Source organism: Triticum urartu, chromosome 5A (assembly GCF_056163025.1).
Source record: "Triticum urartu cultivar PI428250 chromosome 5A, HENAU_Tu73, whole genome shotgun sequence".
NCBI lineage: Eukaryota > Viridiplantae > Streptophyta > Magnoliopsida > Poales > Poaceae > Triticum > Triticum urartu.
The window spans coordinates 481506605-481527469 of NC_141877.1; the positions used below are offsets into that span (position 1 = coordinate 481506605).

A 20865-nucleotide genomic window follows, 5' to 3' on the forward strand; every position below is an offset into this window, starting at 1 on the left:
GCAATGCTAAAGGCTGTGGAGGTAGAAATCAAGAAGGAGCATCAAGTGTTGATGGTTAACAAGACCACTAGTTTCAAGAAAAAGGGTAAAGGGAAGAAGGGGAACTTCAAGAAGAATAGCAAGCAAGTTGCTGCTGCTAGGAAGAAGCCCAAGTCTGGACCTAAGCCTGAAACTGAGTGCTTTTACTGCAAAGGGACTGGTCACTGGAAGCAGAACTGCCCCAAGTATTTAGCGGATAAGAAGGATGACAAAGTGAAAGGTATATTTGATATACAAGTTATTGATGTGTACCTTACTAATGCTCGTAGTAGCGCCTAGGTATTTGATACTGGTTCTGTTGCTCATATTTGCAACATGAAACAGGGGCTACGGATTAAATGAAGATTGGCTAAGGACGAGGTGACGATGCGCGTCAGAAATGGTTCCAAGGTCGATGTGATCGCCGTCGGCACGCTACCTCTACATCTACCTTCAGGATTAGTTTTAGACCTGAATAATTGTTATTTGGTGCCCGCGTTGAGCATGAACATTATATCTGGATCTTGTTTGATGCGAGACGGTTATTCATTTAAATCAGAGAATAATGGTTGTTATATTTATATGAGTAATATCTTTTATGGTCATGCACCCTTGATGAGTGGTCTATTTTTGTTGAATCTCGATCATAGTGATACACATATTCATAATATTGAAGCCAAAAGATGCAAAGTTAATAATGATAGTGCAACTTATTTGTGGCACTCCGTTTAGGTCATATTGTTGTAAAGCGCTTGAAGAAACTCCATGCTGATGGGCTTTTGGAATCACTTGATTATGAATCATTTGATGCTTGCGAACCATACCTCATGGGAAAGATGATTAAGACTCCGTTCTCCGAAACAATGGAGCGAACAACTGACTTATTGGAAATAATACATACTAATGTATGCGGTCCGATGAGTGTTGAGGCTCGTGGCGGGTATCATTATTTTCTGACCTTCACATATGATTTGAGCAGATATGGGTATGTCTACTTAATGAAACATAAGTCTGAAACATTTGAAAAGTTCAAAGAATTTCAGAGTGAAGTGGAAAATCATCGTAATAAGAAAATAAAGTTTCTACGATCTGATCGTGGAGGTGAATATTTAGGTTACGAGTTTGGTCTTCATTTGAAACAATGTGGAATAGTTTCGCAAGTCACACCACCTGGAACACCACAACGTAATGGTGTGTCCGAACGTCGTAATCGTACTTTATAAGATATGGTGTGATCTATGATGTCTCTTACCGATTTACCGCTATCGTTTTTGGGTTATGCTTTAGAGACGGCTGCGTTCACGTTAAATAGGGCACCATATAAATCCATTGAGACGACACCATATGAACTGTAGTTTGGCAAGAAACCTAAGCTATCGTTTCTTAAATTTTGGGCTTGCGATGCTTATGTGAAAAATCTTCAACCTGATAAGCATGAACCCAAATCGGAGAAATGTGCCTTCATAGGATACCCAAAAGAAACTGTTGGGTACACCTTCTATCATAGATCTGAAGGCAATATATTCGTTGCTAAGAATGGATCCTTTCTAGAGAAGGAGTTTCTCTTGAAAGAAGTGAGTGGGAGGAAAGTAGAGCTTGATGAGGTAATTGTACCTTCTCCCGAATTGGAAAGTAGTTCATCACAGAAATCAGTTCCAGTGATGCCTATAACAATTAGTGAGGAAGTTAATGATGATGATCATGAAACTTTAGATCAAGTTACTACCGAACCTCGTAGGTCAACCAGAGTAAGGTCCGCACCAGAGTGGTACGGTAATCCTGTTCTGGAAGTCATGTTGCTAGACCATGACGAACCTACGAACTATGAGGAAGCGATGATGAGCCCAGATTCTGCGAAATGGCTTGAGGCCATGAAATCTGAGACGGGATCCATGTATGAGAACAAAGTGTGGACTTTGGTTGACTTGCCCGATGATCGGCAAGCCATAGAGAATAAATGGATCTTCAACAAGAAGACTGACGTTGACGGTAGTATTACTGTCTACAAAGCTCGACTTGTTGTGAAAGGTTTTCGAAAAGTTCAAGGAGTTGATGTAGGATCGAAAGTATGTCTAGAGGGGGGGTGATTAGACTACTTGACCAAATAAAAACTTAACCTTTTCCCAATTTTAGTTCTTGGCAGATTTTAGCTATACTAGGACAAGTCAAGCAATCATCACACAATTCAAGCAAGCATGCAAAGAGTATATTGGCAGCGGAAAGTAAAGCATGAAACTTGCAAGAATATAAAGGGAAGGGTTTGGAAAATTCAAACGCTATTGGAGACACGGATGTTTTTCCCGTGGTTCGGATAGGTGGTGCTATCCTACATCCACGTTGATGGAGACTTCAACCCACGAAGGGTAACGGTTGCGCGAGTCCACACAGGGCTCCACCCAAGGGCAACGGTTGCGCGAGTCCACGAAGGGCTCCACCCACGAAGGGTCCACGAAGAAGCAACCACCCACAAAGGGTCCACGAAGAAGCAACCTTGTCTATCCCACCATGGCCATCGCCCATGAAGGACTTGCCTCACTAGCGGTAGATCTTCACGAAGTAGGCGATCTCCTTGCCCTTACAAACTCCTTGGTTCAACTCCACAATCTTGTCGGAGGCTCCCAAGTGACACCTAGCCAATCTAGGAGACACCACTCTCCAAGAAGTAACAAATGGTGTGTAGGTAATGAACTCCTTTCTCTTGTGCTTCAAATGATAGTCTCCCCAACACTCAACTCTCTCTCATAGGATTTGGATTTGGTGGAAAGAAGATTTGAGTGGAAAGCAACTTGGGAAGGCTAGAGATCAAGATTCATATGGTAGGAATGGAATGTCTTGATCTCAACACATGAGTAGGTGGTTCTCTCTCAGAACAAATGAGTTGGAATGATGTGTGTGTTCTGATGGCTCTCTCACTGAATGAGAAAGAGGTGGAGGGGTATATATAGCCTCCACACAAAATCCAACCGTTACACAGTTTTCCAATCTCGGTGGGACCGAATCAGAAAACTTGGTCTGACCGAAATAGTAAACCTAGTGACCGTTAGGAATTTCGGTGGGACTGACATGCAACTCGGTAGGACCGATTCGGTTAGGGTTTGGGCATAACGTAATCTCGGTGAGACTGATTACACAAACTCGGTGAGACCGAATTTGGTAATTAGCTAACCAGAGAGTTGGTCAGGCAAACTCGGTGGGACCAATTTGCTCTTTCGGTGAGACCGAGTGGAACTCGGTGAGACCGAAAAGTTACAAAGGGGAAACACTGAGTTTACATTGCAATCTCGGTGGGACCGATTCGCTCTTTCGGTGGGACCGAAAAGTTACGAAAGGGAAACAGAGAGTTTGCAACCCCATCTCGGTGGGACCGAGATCCTTATCGGTAGAACCGAATTGCTAGGGTTTGGCAGTGGCTAATGACAAGTGAAACTCGGTGGTGCCGGATAGGAAAAATCGGTAGGACCGAGTTTGGCTTAGGGTTTAGGTCATATGTGGATATGGGAAAGTAGTTGAGGGTTTTGGAGCATATCACTAAGCACATGAAGCAAGAGGCTCATTAAGCAACACCTCATCCCTCCTTGATAGTATTGGCTTTTCCTATGGACTCAATGTGATCTTGGATCACTAAAATATGAAATGAAGAGTCTTGAGCTTTTGAGCTTGAGCCAATCCTTTGTTCTTAGCATTTTGAGGGTTCCACTTTCACATCCATGCCATGCCAATCATTGAGCTTTCCTGAAATAATCATCTTGGAATAGCATTAGCTCAATGAGCTATATGTTGTTATGAATTACCAAAACCACCTAGGGATAGTTGCACTTTCAATCTCCCCCTTTTTGGTAATTGATGACAACATATAGATCAAAGCTTCGACAAATGATAATAAGCATGAAGTATATCGTCGCTTTGAGAAGTATGTGATAAGTAAGAGCTCCCCCTAAATTTGTGCATATTTAAAATTTGCTTTGGACTGCAAATGCACAAAGAGTTAGAGTCATGGGTTACTCTTCCATGTCACATACATCTTGGTGGAGCGCTCAAAATGATAAGAATGAAATGCATGCACTCATCACCAAGAATAGTGGATGATCACAAACGATAGATAGAATGATAATATTTAAGCAAGCATTAAGCAAACATTAAGTGTAGCTTATGATCAAACACATGATCATCGATGTCTCACAAATAATGACATAGTATCTCACACGCAAGCAAACAAAGTTCGAAAAACCACCAAATAAAGCAAGAGAGAAAAGCAACACTCTCTCTCTCTCGAAGCCTATGATCTATACATCTTCTCCCCCTTTGGCAACAAGTTACCAAAAAGTTCCTAGAAAATCCATAGCACTAGATCGACGCTCAGGCTTGATCTTCAGGTGGTGGTGGAGTCCGGATCACTCCAAGGACGAAGGCTTCTGTAGATGTTGAAGTAGTCGCTGGAGTTGGAGCTGAAGTAGATGCTGGAGCTGAGGCTGTAGCTGGTGCTGAGGTGGTGGCTCTGGTGTCAGCAACTGGCAATGCAGACGACCTCGGACCTCGTGGCACCCTCGCAAACGCATGAGTCGTGGTCCTACCTCTCCTCTCATTCATGTCCTCCTGGAGCTGCTCCACTGCAGACTGAACTTCTGTTACCTTGATGTCCAAGTCATAGAACCTCTGTTCCATGATCCTCTCTAAACTCGCCTGGTTCTGAGTCAGGGTGGCTATACTCTGCTCAATCCGCAGGGTGGACGCAATCAAGCAACCAAGCTGATCTTGTTTGGTCTTCAAGAAGTATTCAGATGCCTCTGCTTGAGTAGGCATCCTGGCAGCTTTCTCCTTCCTCGCCTTCTCCTTCTTTGCATATGCTTGTGTAGACGATGGCTCATTCTCTGTCATCACAACTTCATTGTTCTCAAAATCTGGACGGATGGGCAGGTGTTCCTTATCCAACAAATATACGCCCGTGCCCATCTTGGAGTTGATGAGCTCCTGAATCTGAGGGGCATATCCACAGCTCCTCTTCTGATCTGCAGCTGTCCTCTTAACGGTTTCCACAATGAGACTCATGACCTTGAATTTCTGAGGCACGTCAAAGACATGAAGCAAGTTGATCGCGTGACCTCTGATCATCTTGTGATCTCCAGACTTAGGCAACAGAGTGTGCCTTAGTATCCAATTGATAGTGGGCAGACCTGACAGAAGATAATGTATCGAGCCAAATTTAAAAGTGTCAAGTGCTTCATTCGGGATCTCCTTGTACATGTTGGACATTGAGTTATGATCCATCTTCTTCTTGGCGTAAATGTCCAAGTCATCTGCTTGTTCCTCTGGGGCATTGATTAGCTTCGCCCATTCCTCAACAGTGGATTGGTACCTTGTACCCTCTGACATCCATGTGATCCTTCCATCCGGGTAGAAGTGTGTTGTGGAGTAGAATTGCATGATTAGCTCCTCATTCCACTTAGTGAGCTTCTGCCCAACAAAGTCTGCAACTCCACACGCACTAAAGCTGTCATACACTCCGGGGTAGTACTCTTCATGTTCCTTCATGTAGGTCCAGTCGACCCATCTCATGTCACAAACGATTGGCTTCTTGTCAAGCAAAACAGTCTCATAGAAATCTTGCTGCTCCTTGGTGTGAAATCTGTAATCCACGGCAGTCCTTCTCCTAGAAGCATACGGATCTGCTTCTCTCCATTTCCTCAGCCCTGAATCTCTCCTGAGCTTCATATCCTCAGCCACAGGATGAGCATCGTTGTGGTCTGGGATCTTGGGCTTGAGCTTCCTAAGGACACTCTCTTCCTCTTCTTCAGTAGCTTCAGGCACTGGGGCCTTGTTCTTTTCTGCAGCTGGGATGCTTCGTGTGTTTCTCTTTGGTGCTGTCTTAGGCTTAGATGCAGCCTTGGGTGCTTCCTTGGGCTTGGATGCAGCTGTTCCTGACCTTATGGCATCTCCCATAAGTTTGGCTACCTTGGGCGCTGGTGCAGCTGCCTCTTCTTCCTCCTCCTCTTCTACCATGATGGAGGCTCTCCCAAGCACTTTGGCTACAGTCTTCTTTACTCTCTCCTTCCTCTTCTTGCCCTCAGCTGCAACGGGCTCAATGGGAGCAGGCTCCTCAGTGGAGGCTCTAGCCTTTGACATGGGCTGCCTGCCTGCTGGCCTTTTGATTTTCAGGCCCGGCTTTGAGCCTTGAGCTGGCTCAACTCTCTTGGAAGTGGCCTCTTCCTCTGCCACATAGTCCTCATCTTCAGAATCAGACGTTCTCTTCTTCCTTTGACGTGTGGTAGCCTTAGGCAGATTGCTGGGGGTGCTCCTGCTGCCATCATCTGAGGAACTTGAGGGCTAGTGCCCTCACTCATCACAACTTGCTGCTCAGACACATTCTGGCTGTCACTTTGATCAGACATGTTGCAAACTGACTGCTGACCCTGTGAATAGATTATGGATAAGATAGAGTGGATGAGCATCACAAAAAGCAGAGATTTTTGCAAAAGATTAATTCAAAAACTTAGTTTTAGTTTTCCACAGAAAGCATCTTGGATCTACCGATTTTCAAACTCGGTGACACCGAAGCAGTTTTGGCACCAGAACTGGTGAACTCGGTCAGACTGAGTCACAGTTCGGTGGCACCGAGACTGCTAGGGTTTCACAGAATTCCAAAATCAGTCGCACCGATAAGTTATTCTCGGTCAGACCGAGTTTCACTTGTGCAATGGCAAAAGCCAGATCGGTGGGACCGAGTTTTTCAGCTCGGTGGGTCCGAGATGGTTTCGGCGGAAACCTAACCCTAAAATTTTCGAATTAAGCCTAATCTACGAGTGTTTTGACTGGATAGAAGTTTATCAAACGTGGCCAGAAACAATGTGATCACAATGTGCTAGGAATCAGATTGAGGAATAGCACAAAGATCAAGTCCATACCCTAGTTCGGCGGGGACTTGCTACGGCGGCAACAGCGGGGTAGAAATCCATTGATGGCGGCGGAGACCAGCGACAGGAGGCTGCTGGCGGCGAGAAGACGATCCGAAGACCTCGAAGGCAGAGCAGGCTATCGCGCGGGCGAGGAGGTTTCGGAGAAATTTCCAAAATTTTGCCCGTCACTATATATAGCATGACCCTGTCGGTGTGACCGAGTGGAACAACTCGGTGGCACCGAGATTCATAACTGCAAGCAGTTACTGAAACTCGGTGTGACCGAAAGGTTCAAATCGGTTGCACCGAGATCGAAAACCTAGATCAACTTAATGAACTCGGTAGGACCGAAAATGGAGTATCGGTCAGACCGAGATTCATAAAGAGGTTTTGGAAGTTTAAGTCTATGACGAATCGGGGACTCCGAGCGCTCCTCACACAGAGTGGTTCGAATCTGACTTGATCAAATTTTGTGATGCAGCATGAATAGAGTTTGAGACGAGAAAAGCATAGATAGCTAGAGGAGGTTCTTAGGCATTCTTGTCCATCCACTTGGCAAAAGAAGATAAAGCCAAACAATCAAAACAACAAGTGGATGTCCTTGAATGAGTAAAATATGCAATCAGCATGCTCACACAATAAAATGGCAAATGAAATATGTGGCAAGGCATGCACAACCAATTCTAGCATCTATCAAGCAATTTGCGATGACTAGGGCATCTATATATGAGTATATTGACTTAGGAGTCAAGTGAGAACACTTGATCGTAGGTCATACTCATCGTTTAATCTCAAGTGGGGTTACCACTTTTACATAAAGCATTGTTTTGTTCACATCTTTAGAGTTGCTTTAGCTCAAGTCTTAGAGTAAAGCTCCCCCTAGATGTGATATCCCCCCTAAGAGGGATCAACTAACCTTGGGTTTTGTCGATGATGACTTCATGTAGATATTGAAGATGTGGATGCTCAATGTTGATGTAGATCTCTTGGAGCTATCCATTTGAGTGAATTGCACTTTCAATACCTACATGGGTTAGTCCCACAAGGAACAAACAAGGATATCCATAGACATAGAGTGATGCACACAAAAGATGATGTCCATGAAAAGTTTTAAGTTACCTTGTCCCTTGTCTTACCAACAAGAGGGTTTGTGACTCCTTGAACTAGTGCAAGATGTGGAAGTTGATTGCACTTGTTCTTGCCAAAATGATAAGAGTGAAGTATGTTGGCGAAGTCACCCTCAAGAACTCTCTAGTTCTTCTTCTTTTGGATCCACATCATCTTGATGGGAATCCTTGGAGTTGTAGTCGTACTTGATGAAGTGGAACTTGAAGAAGTCTTGGGAATCCACTTGACTAAGGTCTTAGGAGCTTCTTCAAATGCATCAATTTCCTCTTGAAGCTTGTCCTTGCCTTTTTTCTCGTAGTCTTGTGGTGGAAGATCATCTTGAGCTTGTGTCCCCTTGAAAGAAGTATACTTCTCTTGTTGTGGGACAAACTTTGTCTTGGGGTATTGATCTTCTTCCCATTCAACTCCATTGGCATTGAACTTTCGTTCAAAACCAACACCTTGATTCTTCCGGTGCATTCCTTGCTTGCGCACAATTTCCTCGAATTGCTTACTCCCGGCAAGGCTCTTGTACACTCCTTTCTCTATAATTCCCTTCAATAAGCTATTTTCTTGCTCAAGTGTAACTTGGCTAAGAGAATCATTAGTGGAATCAAGAGAACTACTAGAAGAAACAATATTGGATTTAGCATGATCATTGTTACTACTAGAGGAAGAATCTTTCTTGTTACTAGACTTGACTTGAGGCATGTAAGTGGATAAGAGTAAAAGCTTGGCAATGTAAGAAGAACTTTTCTTGCGGAGATCATCATTGATTGCCTTTAAGAACTCATGCTCTTGCTCAAGGTTTAGCTTTTCAAAGCGTAGCTTCTCATGAGCCCTTAAAAGTTCTCGATGATCTTCGAAGATAGTTTCATGAGCTAACTTAAGAGTTTTTAGTTCTTTAGTTAGAGCCTCAATCTTCTCCTTATCATTGTCACTCGTTTTATCTTGATTAGCATGATTAATTGGTCTTTTATCATAGTATTCATCACTAGAGTTGTCACCAAGCAAATCATCACCTAACAAGTCATCTTCATCACTATTGAAATTAACATACTCGGGGTGTGTTACCTTAGGACCTTTGGCCATGAAGCATCTTCCAACTCCTTCATTTGGTGAGTCAAATATGTCGTAGGAGTTGGTTGACACAAGTGCTAGACCGGCAACACCTTCATCTTGAGTATCTTCGGAGTCGGAGTGATAACTTCTCTCGGAGTGGCTGTCGGAGTCGGAGCCGGATACCCATTCACCAACATGAGCTTGATGTCTTCGTCTTGTGTAGCTCCTTGATGATTTTTCCTTCCTTTCCGAATCCTTGCTTCTCCATGAGTATCTTCATTCATAACGATCATCTCTACTCCTTCTCTCTCTTGGTGGTGATCCTTTGCTTCTTCTTTTTGGAGAATCTTCTCTTCTCTTGTAGGGAGCCGTACACTCATTGGAATAGTGTCCGGGTCTTCCACAATTGTAACAGTTTCGCTCTCGACTAGAAGATCTTTTGTCATTGTAGGACCTTGACTTGGAGCTTCTATCTTTGCTTCTACTCTTGTAGAACTTGTTGAAGTTCTTCACCATTAAGCTCAATTCTTAATTGAAGTCTTGTTTCTCACTTGATGATGTAGGGGCTTCACATGAGGCTTTATAGGCACCACTTGATTTGTTGTGAAGTTCCTATTTATCCTTAAGTGACATCTCATGAGCAACAATTCTTCCAATCACCTCCGTTGGCTTGAGATCTTTGTAATTGGGCATCATTTGGATCAATGTGCACACGGTATCATATTTTCCATCCAAGGCTCTTAGGATCTTCTTGATGATGAATCTATCGGTCATCTCTTCACTTCCTAAGCCGGCAATCTCATTTGTGATGAGAGCAAGCCTAGAGTACATTTCAGCGACACCTTCACCATCCTTCATCTTGAACTTGTCAAGTTGGCTTTGAAGCACATCCAACTTGGATTCCTTGACGGAGTCGGTACCTTCGTGCATATCAATCAAAGTGTCCCAAATTTCCTTTGCATTCTCAAGGCGGCTGATTTTGTTGAATTCTTCGGGGCACAATCCGTTGAAGAGAATATCACAAGCTTGAGCATTGTATTGCAACATCTTCAACTCATCCGCGGTAGCTTCACGGTTTGGTTCTCTCCCATCAAAGAAGTCACCTTGCAAGCCAACACACACAATAGCCCAAACAGCGGGGTTATGTCCAAGAATATGCATTTTCATTTTATGCTTCCAACTAGCAAAATTAGTACCATCAAAGTAAGGACCTCTACGGTGATAATTTCCCTCACTAGACGCCATACTCTCCTAGGTTGTGAAACCAAGGCTATGACCACCAAAAGCTATGGAGATCAAGCAAATGGAGACCAAAGCTCTGATACCACTTGTAGGATCGAAAGTATGTCTAGAGGGGGGGTGATTAGACTACTTGATCAAATAAAAACTTAACCTTTTCCCAATTTTAGTTCTTGGCAGATTTTAGCTATACTAGGACAAGTCAAGCAATCATCACACAATTCAAGCAAGCATGCAAAGAGTATATTGGCAGCGGAAAGTAAAGCATGCAACTTGCAAGAATATAAAGGGAAGGGTTTGGAGAATTCAAACGCTATTGGAGACACGGATGTTTTTCCCGTGGTTCGGATAGGTGGTGCTATCCTACATCCACGTTGATGGAGACTTCAACCCACGAAGGGTAACGGTTGCGCGAGTCCACACAGGGCTCCACCCAAGGGCAACGGTTGCGCGAGTCCACGAAGGGCTCCACCCACGAAGGGTCCACGAAGAAGCAACCACCCACAAAGGGTCCACGAAGAAGCAACCTTGTCTATCCCACCATGGCCATCGCCCACGAAGGACTTGCCTCACTAGCGGTAGATCTTCACGAAGTAGGCGATCTCCTTGCCCTTACAAACTCCTTGGTTCAACTCCACAATCTTGTCGGAGGCTCCCAAGTGACACCTAGCCAATCTAGGAGACACCACTCTCCAAGAAGTAACAAATGGTGTGTAGGTAATGAACTCCTTTCTCTTGTGCTTCAAATGATAGTCTCCCCAACACTCAACTCTCTCTCATAGGATTTGGATTTGGTGGAAAGAAGATTTGAGTGGAAAGCAACTTGGGAAGGCTAGAGATCAAGATTCATATGGTAGGAATGGAATGTCTTGATCTCAACACATGAGTAGGTGGTTCTCTCTCAGAACAAATGAGTTGGAATGATGTGTGTGTTCTGATGGCTCTCTCACTGAATGAGAAAGAGGTGGAGGGGTATATATAGCCTCCACACAAAATCCAACCGTTACACAGTTTTCCAATCTCGGTGGGACCGAATCAGAAAACTCGGTCTGACCGAAATAGTAAACCTAGTGACCGTTAGGAATTTCGGTGGGACTGACATGCAACTCGGTAGGACCGATTCGGTTAGGGTTTGGGCATAACGTAATCTCGGTGAGACCGATTACACAAACTCGGTGAGACCGAATTTGGTAATTAGCTAACCAGAGAGTTGGTCAGGCAAACTCGGTGGGACCGATTTGCTCTTTCGGTGAGACCGAAAAGTTACAAAGGGGAAACACTGAGTTTACATTGCAATCTCGGTGGGACCGATTCGCTCTTTCGGTGGGACCGAAAAGTTACGAAAGGGAAACAGAGAGTTTGCAACCCCATCTCGGTGGGACCGAGATCCTTACCGGTAGAACCGAATTGCTAGGGTTTGGCAGTGGCTAATGACAAGTGAAACTCGGTGGCGCCGGATAGGAAAAATCGGTAGGACCGAGTTTGGCTTAGGGTTTAGGTCATATGTGGATATGGGAAAGTAGTTGAGGGTTTTGGAGCATATCACTAAGCACATGAAGCAAGAGGCTCATTAAGCAACACCTCATCCCTCCTTGATAGTATTGACTTTTCCTATGGACTCAATGTGATCTTGGATCACTAAAATATGAAATGAAGAGTCTTGAGCTTTTGAGCTTGAGCCAATCCTTTGTTCTTAGCATTTTGAGGGTTCCACTTTCACATCCATGCCATGACAATCATTGAGCTTTCCTAGAATAATCATCTTGGAATAGCATTAGCTCAATGAGCTATATGTTGTTATGAATTACCAAAACCACCTAGGGATAGTTGCACTTCCAGTTGACTATGATGCTACCTTCTCACCCGTAGCGATGCTTAAGTCTGTCCGAATCATGTTAGCAATTGCCGCATTTTATGATTATGAAATTTGGCAAATGGATGACAAAACTGCATTCCTTAATGGATTTCTTAAAGAAGAGTTGTATACGATGCAACCAGAAGGTTTTGTCGATCCTAAAGGTACTAACAAAGTGTGCAAGCTCCAGCGATCCATTTATGGAGTGGTGCAAGCATCTCGGAGTTGGAATATATGCTTTGATAGTGTGATCAAAGCATATGGTTTTATACGGACTTTTGGAGAAGCCTATATTTACAAGAAAGTGAGTGGGAGCTCTGTAGCATTTCTAATATTATATGTGGATGACATATTGCTAATCGGAAATGATATTGAATTTCTGAATAGCATAAAAGGATGCTTGGATAATAATTTTTCAATGAAAGACCTCGGTGAAGCTGCTTATATATTGGGCATCAAGATCTATAGAGATAGATCAAGACGCTTAATTGGACTTTCACAAAGCACATACCTTGATAAAGTTTTGAAGAAGTTCAAAATGGATCAGTCAAAGAAAGGGTTATTGCCTGTGTTACAAGGTGTGAAGTTGAGTCAGACTCAATGCCCAACCGTTGCAGAAGATAGAGAGAAAATAAAAGTCATTCCCTATGCTTCAGCCATATATAGGTTCTATCATGTATGCAATGTTGTGTACCAGACCTGATGTGTGCCTTGCTATAAGTTTAGCAGGGAGGTACCAAAGTAATCCAGGAGTGGATCACTGGACAGCGGTCAAGAACATCCTGAAATACTTGAAAAGGAATAAGGATATGTTTCTCGTTTATGAGGTGACAAAGAGCTTGTCGTAAATGGTTATGTCGATGCAAGCTTTGACACTGATCCGGATGACTCAAAGTCGCAAACCGGATACGTATTTATATTGAATGGTGGAGCTGTAAGTTGGTGCAGTTCCAAGCAGAACGTCATGGCGGGGTCTACGTGTGAAGCGGACTACATAGTTGCTTCGGAAGCAGCAAATGAAGGAGTCTGGATGAAGTTCATATCCGATCTAGGTGTAATACCTAGTGCATCGGGTCCAATGAAAATCTTTTGTGACAATACTGGAGCAATTGCCTTAGCAAAGGAATCCAGATTTCACAAGAGAACAAAACACATCAAGAGACACTTCAATTCCATCCGCCATCAAGTCAAGGAAGGTGACATAGCGATTTGCAAAATACATACGGATCTGAATGTTGTAGACCCATTGACTAAGGCTCTTCCATGAGCAAAACATGATCAACACCAAGACTCCATGGGTGTTAGAATCATTACTATGTAATCTAGATTATTTACTCTAGTGCAAGTGGGAGACGGAAAGAAATATGCCCTAGAGGGAATAATAAAGTTGTTATTTATATTTACTTATATCACGATAAATGTTTATTATTCATGCTAGAATTGTATTAACCAAAAACTTGATACATGTGTGAATACATAGACAAAACAAAGTGTCCCTAGTATGCCTCTACTTGACTAGCTTGTTAATTAAAGATGGTTAAGTTTCCTAACCATAGACATGTGTTGTCATTTGATGAACGGGATCACATCATTAGGAGAATGATGTGATGGACAAGACCCATCCGTTAGCTTAGCATAATGATCGTTAAGTTTTATTGCTATTGCTTTCTTCATGACTCATACATATTCCTCTCACTATGAGATTATGCAACTCTCGAATACCGGAGGAACACCTTGTGTGCTATCAAACGTCACAACGTAACTGGGTGATTATAAAGATGCTCTACAGGTGTCTCCGAAGGTGTTTGTTGGGTTGGCATAGATCAAGATTAGGATTTGTCACTCCGAGTATCGAAGAGGTATCTCTGGGCCCTCTCGGTAATGCACATCACTATAAGCCGTGCAAGCAATGTGACTAATGAGTTAGTTACAGGATGATGCATTATGGAATGAGTAAAGAGACTTGCCGATGACAAGATTGAACTAGGTATGAGGATACCGACGATCGAATCTCGGGCAAGTAACATACCGATGACAAAGGGAATAACGTATGTTGTTATTGCGGTTTGACCAATAAAGATCTTCGTTGAATATGTAGGGACCAATATGAGCATCCAGGTTCCGCTGTTGGTTATTGACCAGCGATGTGTCTCGGTCATGTCTACATAGTTCTCGAACCTATAGGGTCCGCACGCTTAACGTTCGATGATGATTTGTATTATGAGTTATGTGTTTTGGTGACCGAAGTTTGATTCGGAGTCCCGGATGAGATCACGGACATGACGAGGAGTCTCGAAATGGTCGAGCGGTAAAGATTCATATATTGGAAGATAGTATTCGGACATCAGAATGGTTTTGAGTGGTCCGGGTATTTTACCGGAGTACCGAGGGGTTACCGGAACCCCCCGGGAAAGTATTGGGCCTACATGGGCCTTAGTGGAGAGAGAGGGGAGCCCGCAAGGGGTGGCGTGCGCCCCCCTCCAAGGGAGTCCATATAGGACAAGGAGGAGGGGGCTCGGCCCCCTTCCTCTCCCTCCCCCTCCCCTTCCTTTTTCCCTTCGGTGAGAAAGGAAAAGGGGGGGGGCGAATCCTACTAGGAGTGCAGTCCTAGTAGGACTCCCCCCCATGGCGCGCCCCTTCTAGCCGGCCGCCTCGTCCTCCCCTCATTTATATACGGGGGCAGGGGGCACCCCATAGCACATCAATTGTTCTATTAGCCGTGTGCGGTGCCCCCCTCCATAGTTTACTCCTCCGGTCATAGCGTCGTAGTGCTTAGACAAAACCCTGCGCGGATCACATCACCATCACCGTCACCACGGCGTCGTGTTGACGAAACTCTCCCTGGACCCTCTACTGGATCAAAAGTTCGATGAACGTCATCAAGCTGAACGTGTGCTGAACTTGGAGGTGCCGTACGTTCGGTACTAGATCGGTTGGATCATGAAGACGTTCGACTACATCAACCGCATTAACCTAACGCTTCCGCTTTCGTCTACGAGGATACGTGGACACACTCTCCCCCTCTCCTTGTTATGCATCTCCTAGATAGATCTTGCGTGATCGTATGAATTTTTTTGAAATTGCATGCTACGTTCCCCAGGTGACGGCGAAAAAGGGCGGGAATTGGGGTGGAGAGCAGCGTGATGGAAGAGGAGAGAGTTGAGAAAGAGTGATTTTGAAAGCGGAATCAGTGCGGCCAGCTCCAAATGCACGGGCTTCACCTTTGTTTTCGGTGGCTCAGGAGTGTCGGAGTCCTACGTGGTTGGTGTCCGGATTCCCACAAAACCCCCTGGTTTGGTTCCAGTTTGGAGAAAAACGAAAGTCCGAATTGGTCCATGGATGGATGCGGGACTCTTTTGAATGGCTTGCGGTTGCGGGGTCCACAGCGCGCGGTTTGGACAGATGCGGGAGGTTTGAGGGTCCGCACTCGAGTTGGCCGGATACTACATCATGTAGATTAGTTTTGTTGCAACGGCTGATATATACTGATTTTTGTTGAGATCAAATTATCGTTATATCTAACCGAGCGTAATTTAGATGGTGTTTTTCTTGTTGTGGAACCATCCTATTAAGATTTTAATGTCTTGCATTTTTAAATTTGTTTTAGACTTTTTGATGATATTTTTCTGTGTGTAAGAAGATGTTTTCATCGAATATGAAATGTCTATATTGACTTTGTTAATCTCAAAATGATGTGACAATTCAATATCTTAAAGGTGCCCATAGCGATAGAATATGTGTAGATGCGCTCATAGGATGAATGTACATGTATACGCGATCATATAAAATTGTACCGTGTTAGAAAAATATTACTCCATCTGTATCGAAATACTTGTAGTTGGAAGAGACTTGTACAAGTTCTCTTAACTATAAGTATTTCGATACAGAGATACTAGTATATAATTTCATGGCATCAAGAGCAACTCTAACGGCGTGACCCATTTCGTCCGCGGTCGTTCGTTTGGGTCGGCGCAGACAAAAAGCCGACCCAATGAGCCAACCCAAACGGACGCGCGTCCACCTGCCGATCCATTTCCGGCCCATTTTTTAGTCTAATTTGCATCGGTACGGACACAAGACGGGCGCGCGCGCTCGCCCTCTTTCCTCATCGGGCCCACTGGTCGGTAGCACATTGGATTCACACCCTCACCCGCCTGCTACGTCGCCGACGCCGCCGGCCATTTTTTCAGATAAAATGGATACATAATTCTAGCGTACACAGATAAAAAGAAAAGACCACTACTCGTCGATTTCTGACTCCGACTCGGTAATGTCCTCCTCCGATGTCTGAATGTAGGCGTCAACATATGCCTCGTCTTCAAAATCCCAACCCGTCGTTTCTCGTAGCTTCAGTTTCAATTGAGTTGTCTGCTTCCGCAAACGCTTGTCCTCCCGATAGGTGGCGCTCCCTCCTCCTCGCGTCCCTCTCCGATCTCAATTGCTTGTAAAACTGGCGCTCGTCGATGATGTCCTGCGGAAAGCCTCCGCGCCACACCTACAAGGCTTCCACGTCCTTCTCTACGATGGCGAGGCGACGCTGTCGCCTCCGGTGGACACGACGATCCTCGTCGGTGAAAAGCCGCGGGAGAGGCGCCAGATTCTGCGCCCGCTGGCTCGACACGTTGGAAAAATTCATATCCCGACGAGGCCTCAGGAGGCGCCACGCCGCCGCGTCGTGCGCGCGGGCCGCCTCCTCTGCGGTGTCGAAAGTGCCGAGGACGAGACGTTTCTTGCGAAACCAGACCTCGGCGGAGAAGGCGCCGGAGCAGCACTCGCGGACTCAGCGAAAATCCGAAGCGCCCAGGCGGCGGATCGACATGGTGGCGCAAAGGCGGCGAGAATGGGCGGCCGACAGAGTGTGGAGAGAGCGCCTTCTTTATAGCGAGCGCCGGCCGCGGCGCGCGCGCGAACCTTTCTTGTGCGCTGGAGCGCCAAAACCAGCGCGCGAACTTTTCCCGCGCGCTGGAGCGCCAAAACCAGGACGACGTCATGATGTTAAACGCACGCAGTCATGAAAATGAGTCGGCCCGTTGGACGCACTGCCGACCCAAAACTAGAAAAAAGCGGACGGCGGGCAGCCGGCCGATCTAAACGGACAAAAAACGAACAAAAATGCCGTCCGTCGGTCCGCTGGAGTTGCTCTCAACTGTCGGTCACGTTGAAAAAAATGGCATAAATGAACATGCGGGACACCAGGAAACGAATAAAAGAATAGAAGAACATGACGACCATTGTGGTCTTCAAGTCAGGTGATTTTGGGTGGACTTCCGTCCCGGCGCGCAGACATCATCCCCCCCGCTCTCTTTCTCTCTCTGTCTCCCTCCGTGTGCCCGGAGATGGCGGGCGGGGGCGAGCTGGTGGTCAGCTTCGGGGAGATGCTGGTGGACTTCGTGCCGACGGTGGCGGGGGTGTCGCTGGCGGAGGCGCCGGCCTTCCTCAAGGCCCCCGGCGGCGCGCCGGCCAACGTCTCCATCGCGGTCGCGCGGCTCGGCGGCGAGGCCGCCTTCGTCGGCAAGCTCGGCGACGACGAGTTCGGCCGGATGCTGGCCGCCATCCTCCGCGACAACGGCGTCGACGACGGCGCCGTCGTCTTCGACGCGGGGGCGCGCACCGCGCTCGCCTTCGTCACGCTGCGCGCCGACGGGGAGCGCGAGTTCATGTTCTACCGCAACCCCAGCGCCGACATGCTCCTCACCGCCGACGAGCTCAACGTCGACGTCATCAAGAGGGTACGCGTATCACGACTCTCCTTATTACCGGTTTCTTTGTTTGTGATCTGGGGAACCAACTCGATCCCATCGAGCGTAGTACAGTCTTGGGCCAGTTTCTTGGATCCGGACGCGAGCGCTAGCTACCTAGGTTTCTTGGTGTGCATCAGGTGTAATTTTCTTGTTTCTGGTGCCACTGATTTGATGCGCATCTGGTGGAATTTTCTTCGTCCTGTTCCTCTTGCTGTAAGTGTCCTTTTCGTTTCGTGCAGTTTGGGTGCTGAATCTTCCTTGGCAAATAAGGCGGATCTTGGTCGGATTTTGCTGTGCTTTTCTGATCTGTCTGATACTTCAACCTGTGTCACGTAGTACAGCATTTATTTATAATCCAATGTGAAGTTTGTTTCATTGTGATGCACAATAATTGAGATCTGAGAGTGTCAGCTGATTTGTTGATGTCAGATAGATCTTGTCATGGTCAGTAAAACTTTTTTGAAAATGTTTGCATATTTGGTACTGTGAGACTGAGACGTAATTTCAGAATTGTGCATGTCAGGTAGTTCGTTCAATATGAACATCTCCAGGACCATAGTCTAAGGTCCTCAGCACACCTACGGCTGACCGATGACCAGGTTAACCGATTCATCAGCTGGTGATCAACATTTTCATCCATGGGGCAAGAAGGTCATGTCGGCTTGTATGTATAGTTCTATGATCGAGAACTACCACATATCAGGTGCTGCTAGATGCTTCAATTGTTCATGGTTAGATTTGTGCTCTGCGTGCAGAATTTATAAGGAAGTGTTTAACTCTACTGATACGACACTTAAATTTGTCGATTTCTTGCGAAGTTTCTGTACTGCACTGTTCTATTTCGTTGAGGGAAAATGACTCACAACTTATAATCCACCCAGGCTACAGTCTTCCACTATGGATCAATAAGCTTGATTGCTGAGCCTTGCCGGTCGGCACATCTGCGCGCCATGGAGATTGCCAAAGAGGCCGGCGCGCTTCTCTCATATGATCCAAACCCAAGGGAGGCATTGTGGTCATCCCGTGAGGAGGCTCGCACCAAGATCTTGAGTATCTGGGACCAGGCAGACATTGTCAAGGTCAGTGAGTCTGAGGTCGAGTTTTTGACTGGCATCAACTCAGTAGAGGACGATGTTGTCATGAAGCTGTGGCGCCCTACCTTTAAGCTCCTCCTGGTCACTCTTGGAGGTCAAGGCTGCAAGTACTATGCCAGGGTATGCTTTAAAAGTTTTTCCAATCTATTGTTAGTGCTGGTTGTACTTTGTATGTCAAATCTAAGCTTCACTGGGCTTTGCTTTGTATGCACTCAGGACAAGTATATAACTCTTGCACAATTACCATTGAGACTTGAAGACTCATGCTGTAACTGAGACATCAGCTTTGTTGTATTTGACATTTTGACCATAGGATTTCCGTGGAGTTGTCCCATCGTACAAAATACAACAAGTTGATACAACAGGTGCTGGTGATGCATTTGTTGGTGCTCTGCTCCGGAAAATTGTCCAAGATCCATCATCACTGCAAGTAAGCTTGCCTACAAACACTTCCTTCAGCATTGCTGTACTAGTTTCAATCTAGATCTGTATAACTCGTGCCCTTTTTCGTGCGTAGAAGTAGTTGGTTCACTAATTCCATATCTGCTGGTTGCTGCAGAATCAGGAAAAGCTCGTGGAGGCGATTAAATTTGCGAATGCATGTGGAGCAATCACCACCACAAAGAAAGGGGCAATCCCTTCATTGCCCACAGAAATTGAGGTCTTGCAGCTGATGGAGAATGCATAGATACTTATGATTTCGCTAGCTTCTAATTCTGCAAGTTGTATTGTACGCTGATGGAGAATATTCAGTTGTAGTGGATGATATCTTGTACTACCTGCCATAAATGGAATCTTGATCCATAAATTCTGCCGGACGGCTTTGTATGATCTCTGTTCCATTTCCGAGCTTCTTTGGGATGTGAAACGGAGAGAATTATGTTATCTGTAATCCTAGAGTGCTGTTGCCGAGGAGTATGTGCTGTAGGCTTTCTTATTTAGTTGAGGCATATCGAGAGGTGTAGTCTTTAGTGATTTTTATAGTCATCGGCTTCTTCGCCCCCTATGCTTAAATCTTGGCTCTGCCCGTGGCAACAAAGGAACCAAGAAAGTTGTAGAGAGCCTTAAAACGGTATGTGAAGCTGTTGTAGCTTAATTTTCTCATACATAAATGTGGTTCCCTTTTTTACTGTGATGATCATTTGCTTCGTGGGTATTATACGAGTATTAGAATCTTATATGTTGTTTTGGAACCATACATACCTCTTTCAGGTAGCATTGGTTGTGATACTGTTATTTAAGCTTATTCATCAACCATCTGGGTCTAGTAGGTAGGAAAGGAAAGGAAAGGAAAGGAAAGGAAGCAATAGAAAACAGGGCGTCCTTTCCTTTTTGCTAAAGTGAAGTTCACAGTTTAAAGCATGATAAAGAATCAAAGATGCAATCAAAGATAACTGGCGACATACTTGAAACTTGTTAACCAGATTCTCCATGCAATCAAACGATGTGACACATGTGCGCTCGGGAATGGCTGTTTCATCTCGTGGACACCAGCTCCCATGAGGAGTTCGCGGAGATATTATTACTCATGTTATGGGTAGTTTGTACGGCCCATTACATGAAAGGCAATGAGGCCACTGCGGCGTATGTGTAGCTGGCCATGGCCAAGCCAATATACAGGGAAATTTGGTAGGCTATGGAGTAGCTAGGGGGGCACATCAGGGGATTAGGTAAAACTACTACTAGCCCATTGAATAATGAGCTGCTTATCTGTAAGGATCTAACTAATCAACACGAATTCGATCTAGGAATGGGATCTGAAGAGGAGAATTCCGCCCAACCGCCCTCACAGCATATTCAAATTGCAATTGAGGCTCATCCCTCGCCTGGCCGAAGCCACCTACTTCCGCTCCAAGTTT

At 45.3% G+C, this 20865-nt stretch overlaps 1 protein-coding gene across 2 annotated transcripts; it reads left to right on the forward strand.

The window, feature by feature from the left end:
• The first annotated feature begins 17415 nt into the window (after nucleotides 1-17415).
• On the forward strand, nucleotides 17416-19921 carry LOC125509930 (fructokinase-1). Of its 2 annotated transcripts, XM_048675041.2 has the most exons (4): nucleotides 17425-17900; nucleotides 18794-19126; nucleotides 19320-19436; nucleotides 19566-19921. In XM_048675041.2, exons 1-4 carry the CDS (start codon nucleotides 17508-17510, stop codon nucleotides 19692-19694), a joined length of 972 nt encoding a protein of 323 aa, XP_048530998.1. In that variant the 5' UTR covers nucleotides 17425-17507; the 3' UTR covers nucleotides 19695-19921. The 2 variants fall into 2 exon arrangements, with proteins under 2 accessions (XP_048530952.1, XP_048530998.1); XM_048674995.2 differs by lacking the exon at nucleotides 19566-19921 and having other exon boundaries at nucleotides 17416-17900; nucleotides 19223-19360.
• Nucleotides 19922-20865: the final 944 nt, after the last annotated feature.

Excerpts from the sequence above, each read along its gene's own strand:
- LOC125509930 (XM_048675041.2), top strand. The coding sequence starts at position 17,508 with ATGGCGGGCGGGGGCGAGCTGGTGGTCAGCTTCGGGGAGATGCTGGTG. Across the intron at positions 17,901-18,793 it reads ACGTCGACGTCATCAAGAGG|GCTACAGTCTTCCACTATGG; the intron begins GTACGCGTATCA and ends TAATCCACCCAG. Across the intron at positions 19,437-19,565 it reads AAGATCCATCATCACTGCAA|AATCAGGAAAAGCTCGTGGA; the intron begins GTAAGCTTGCCT and ends TGGTTGCTGCAG.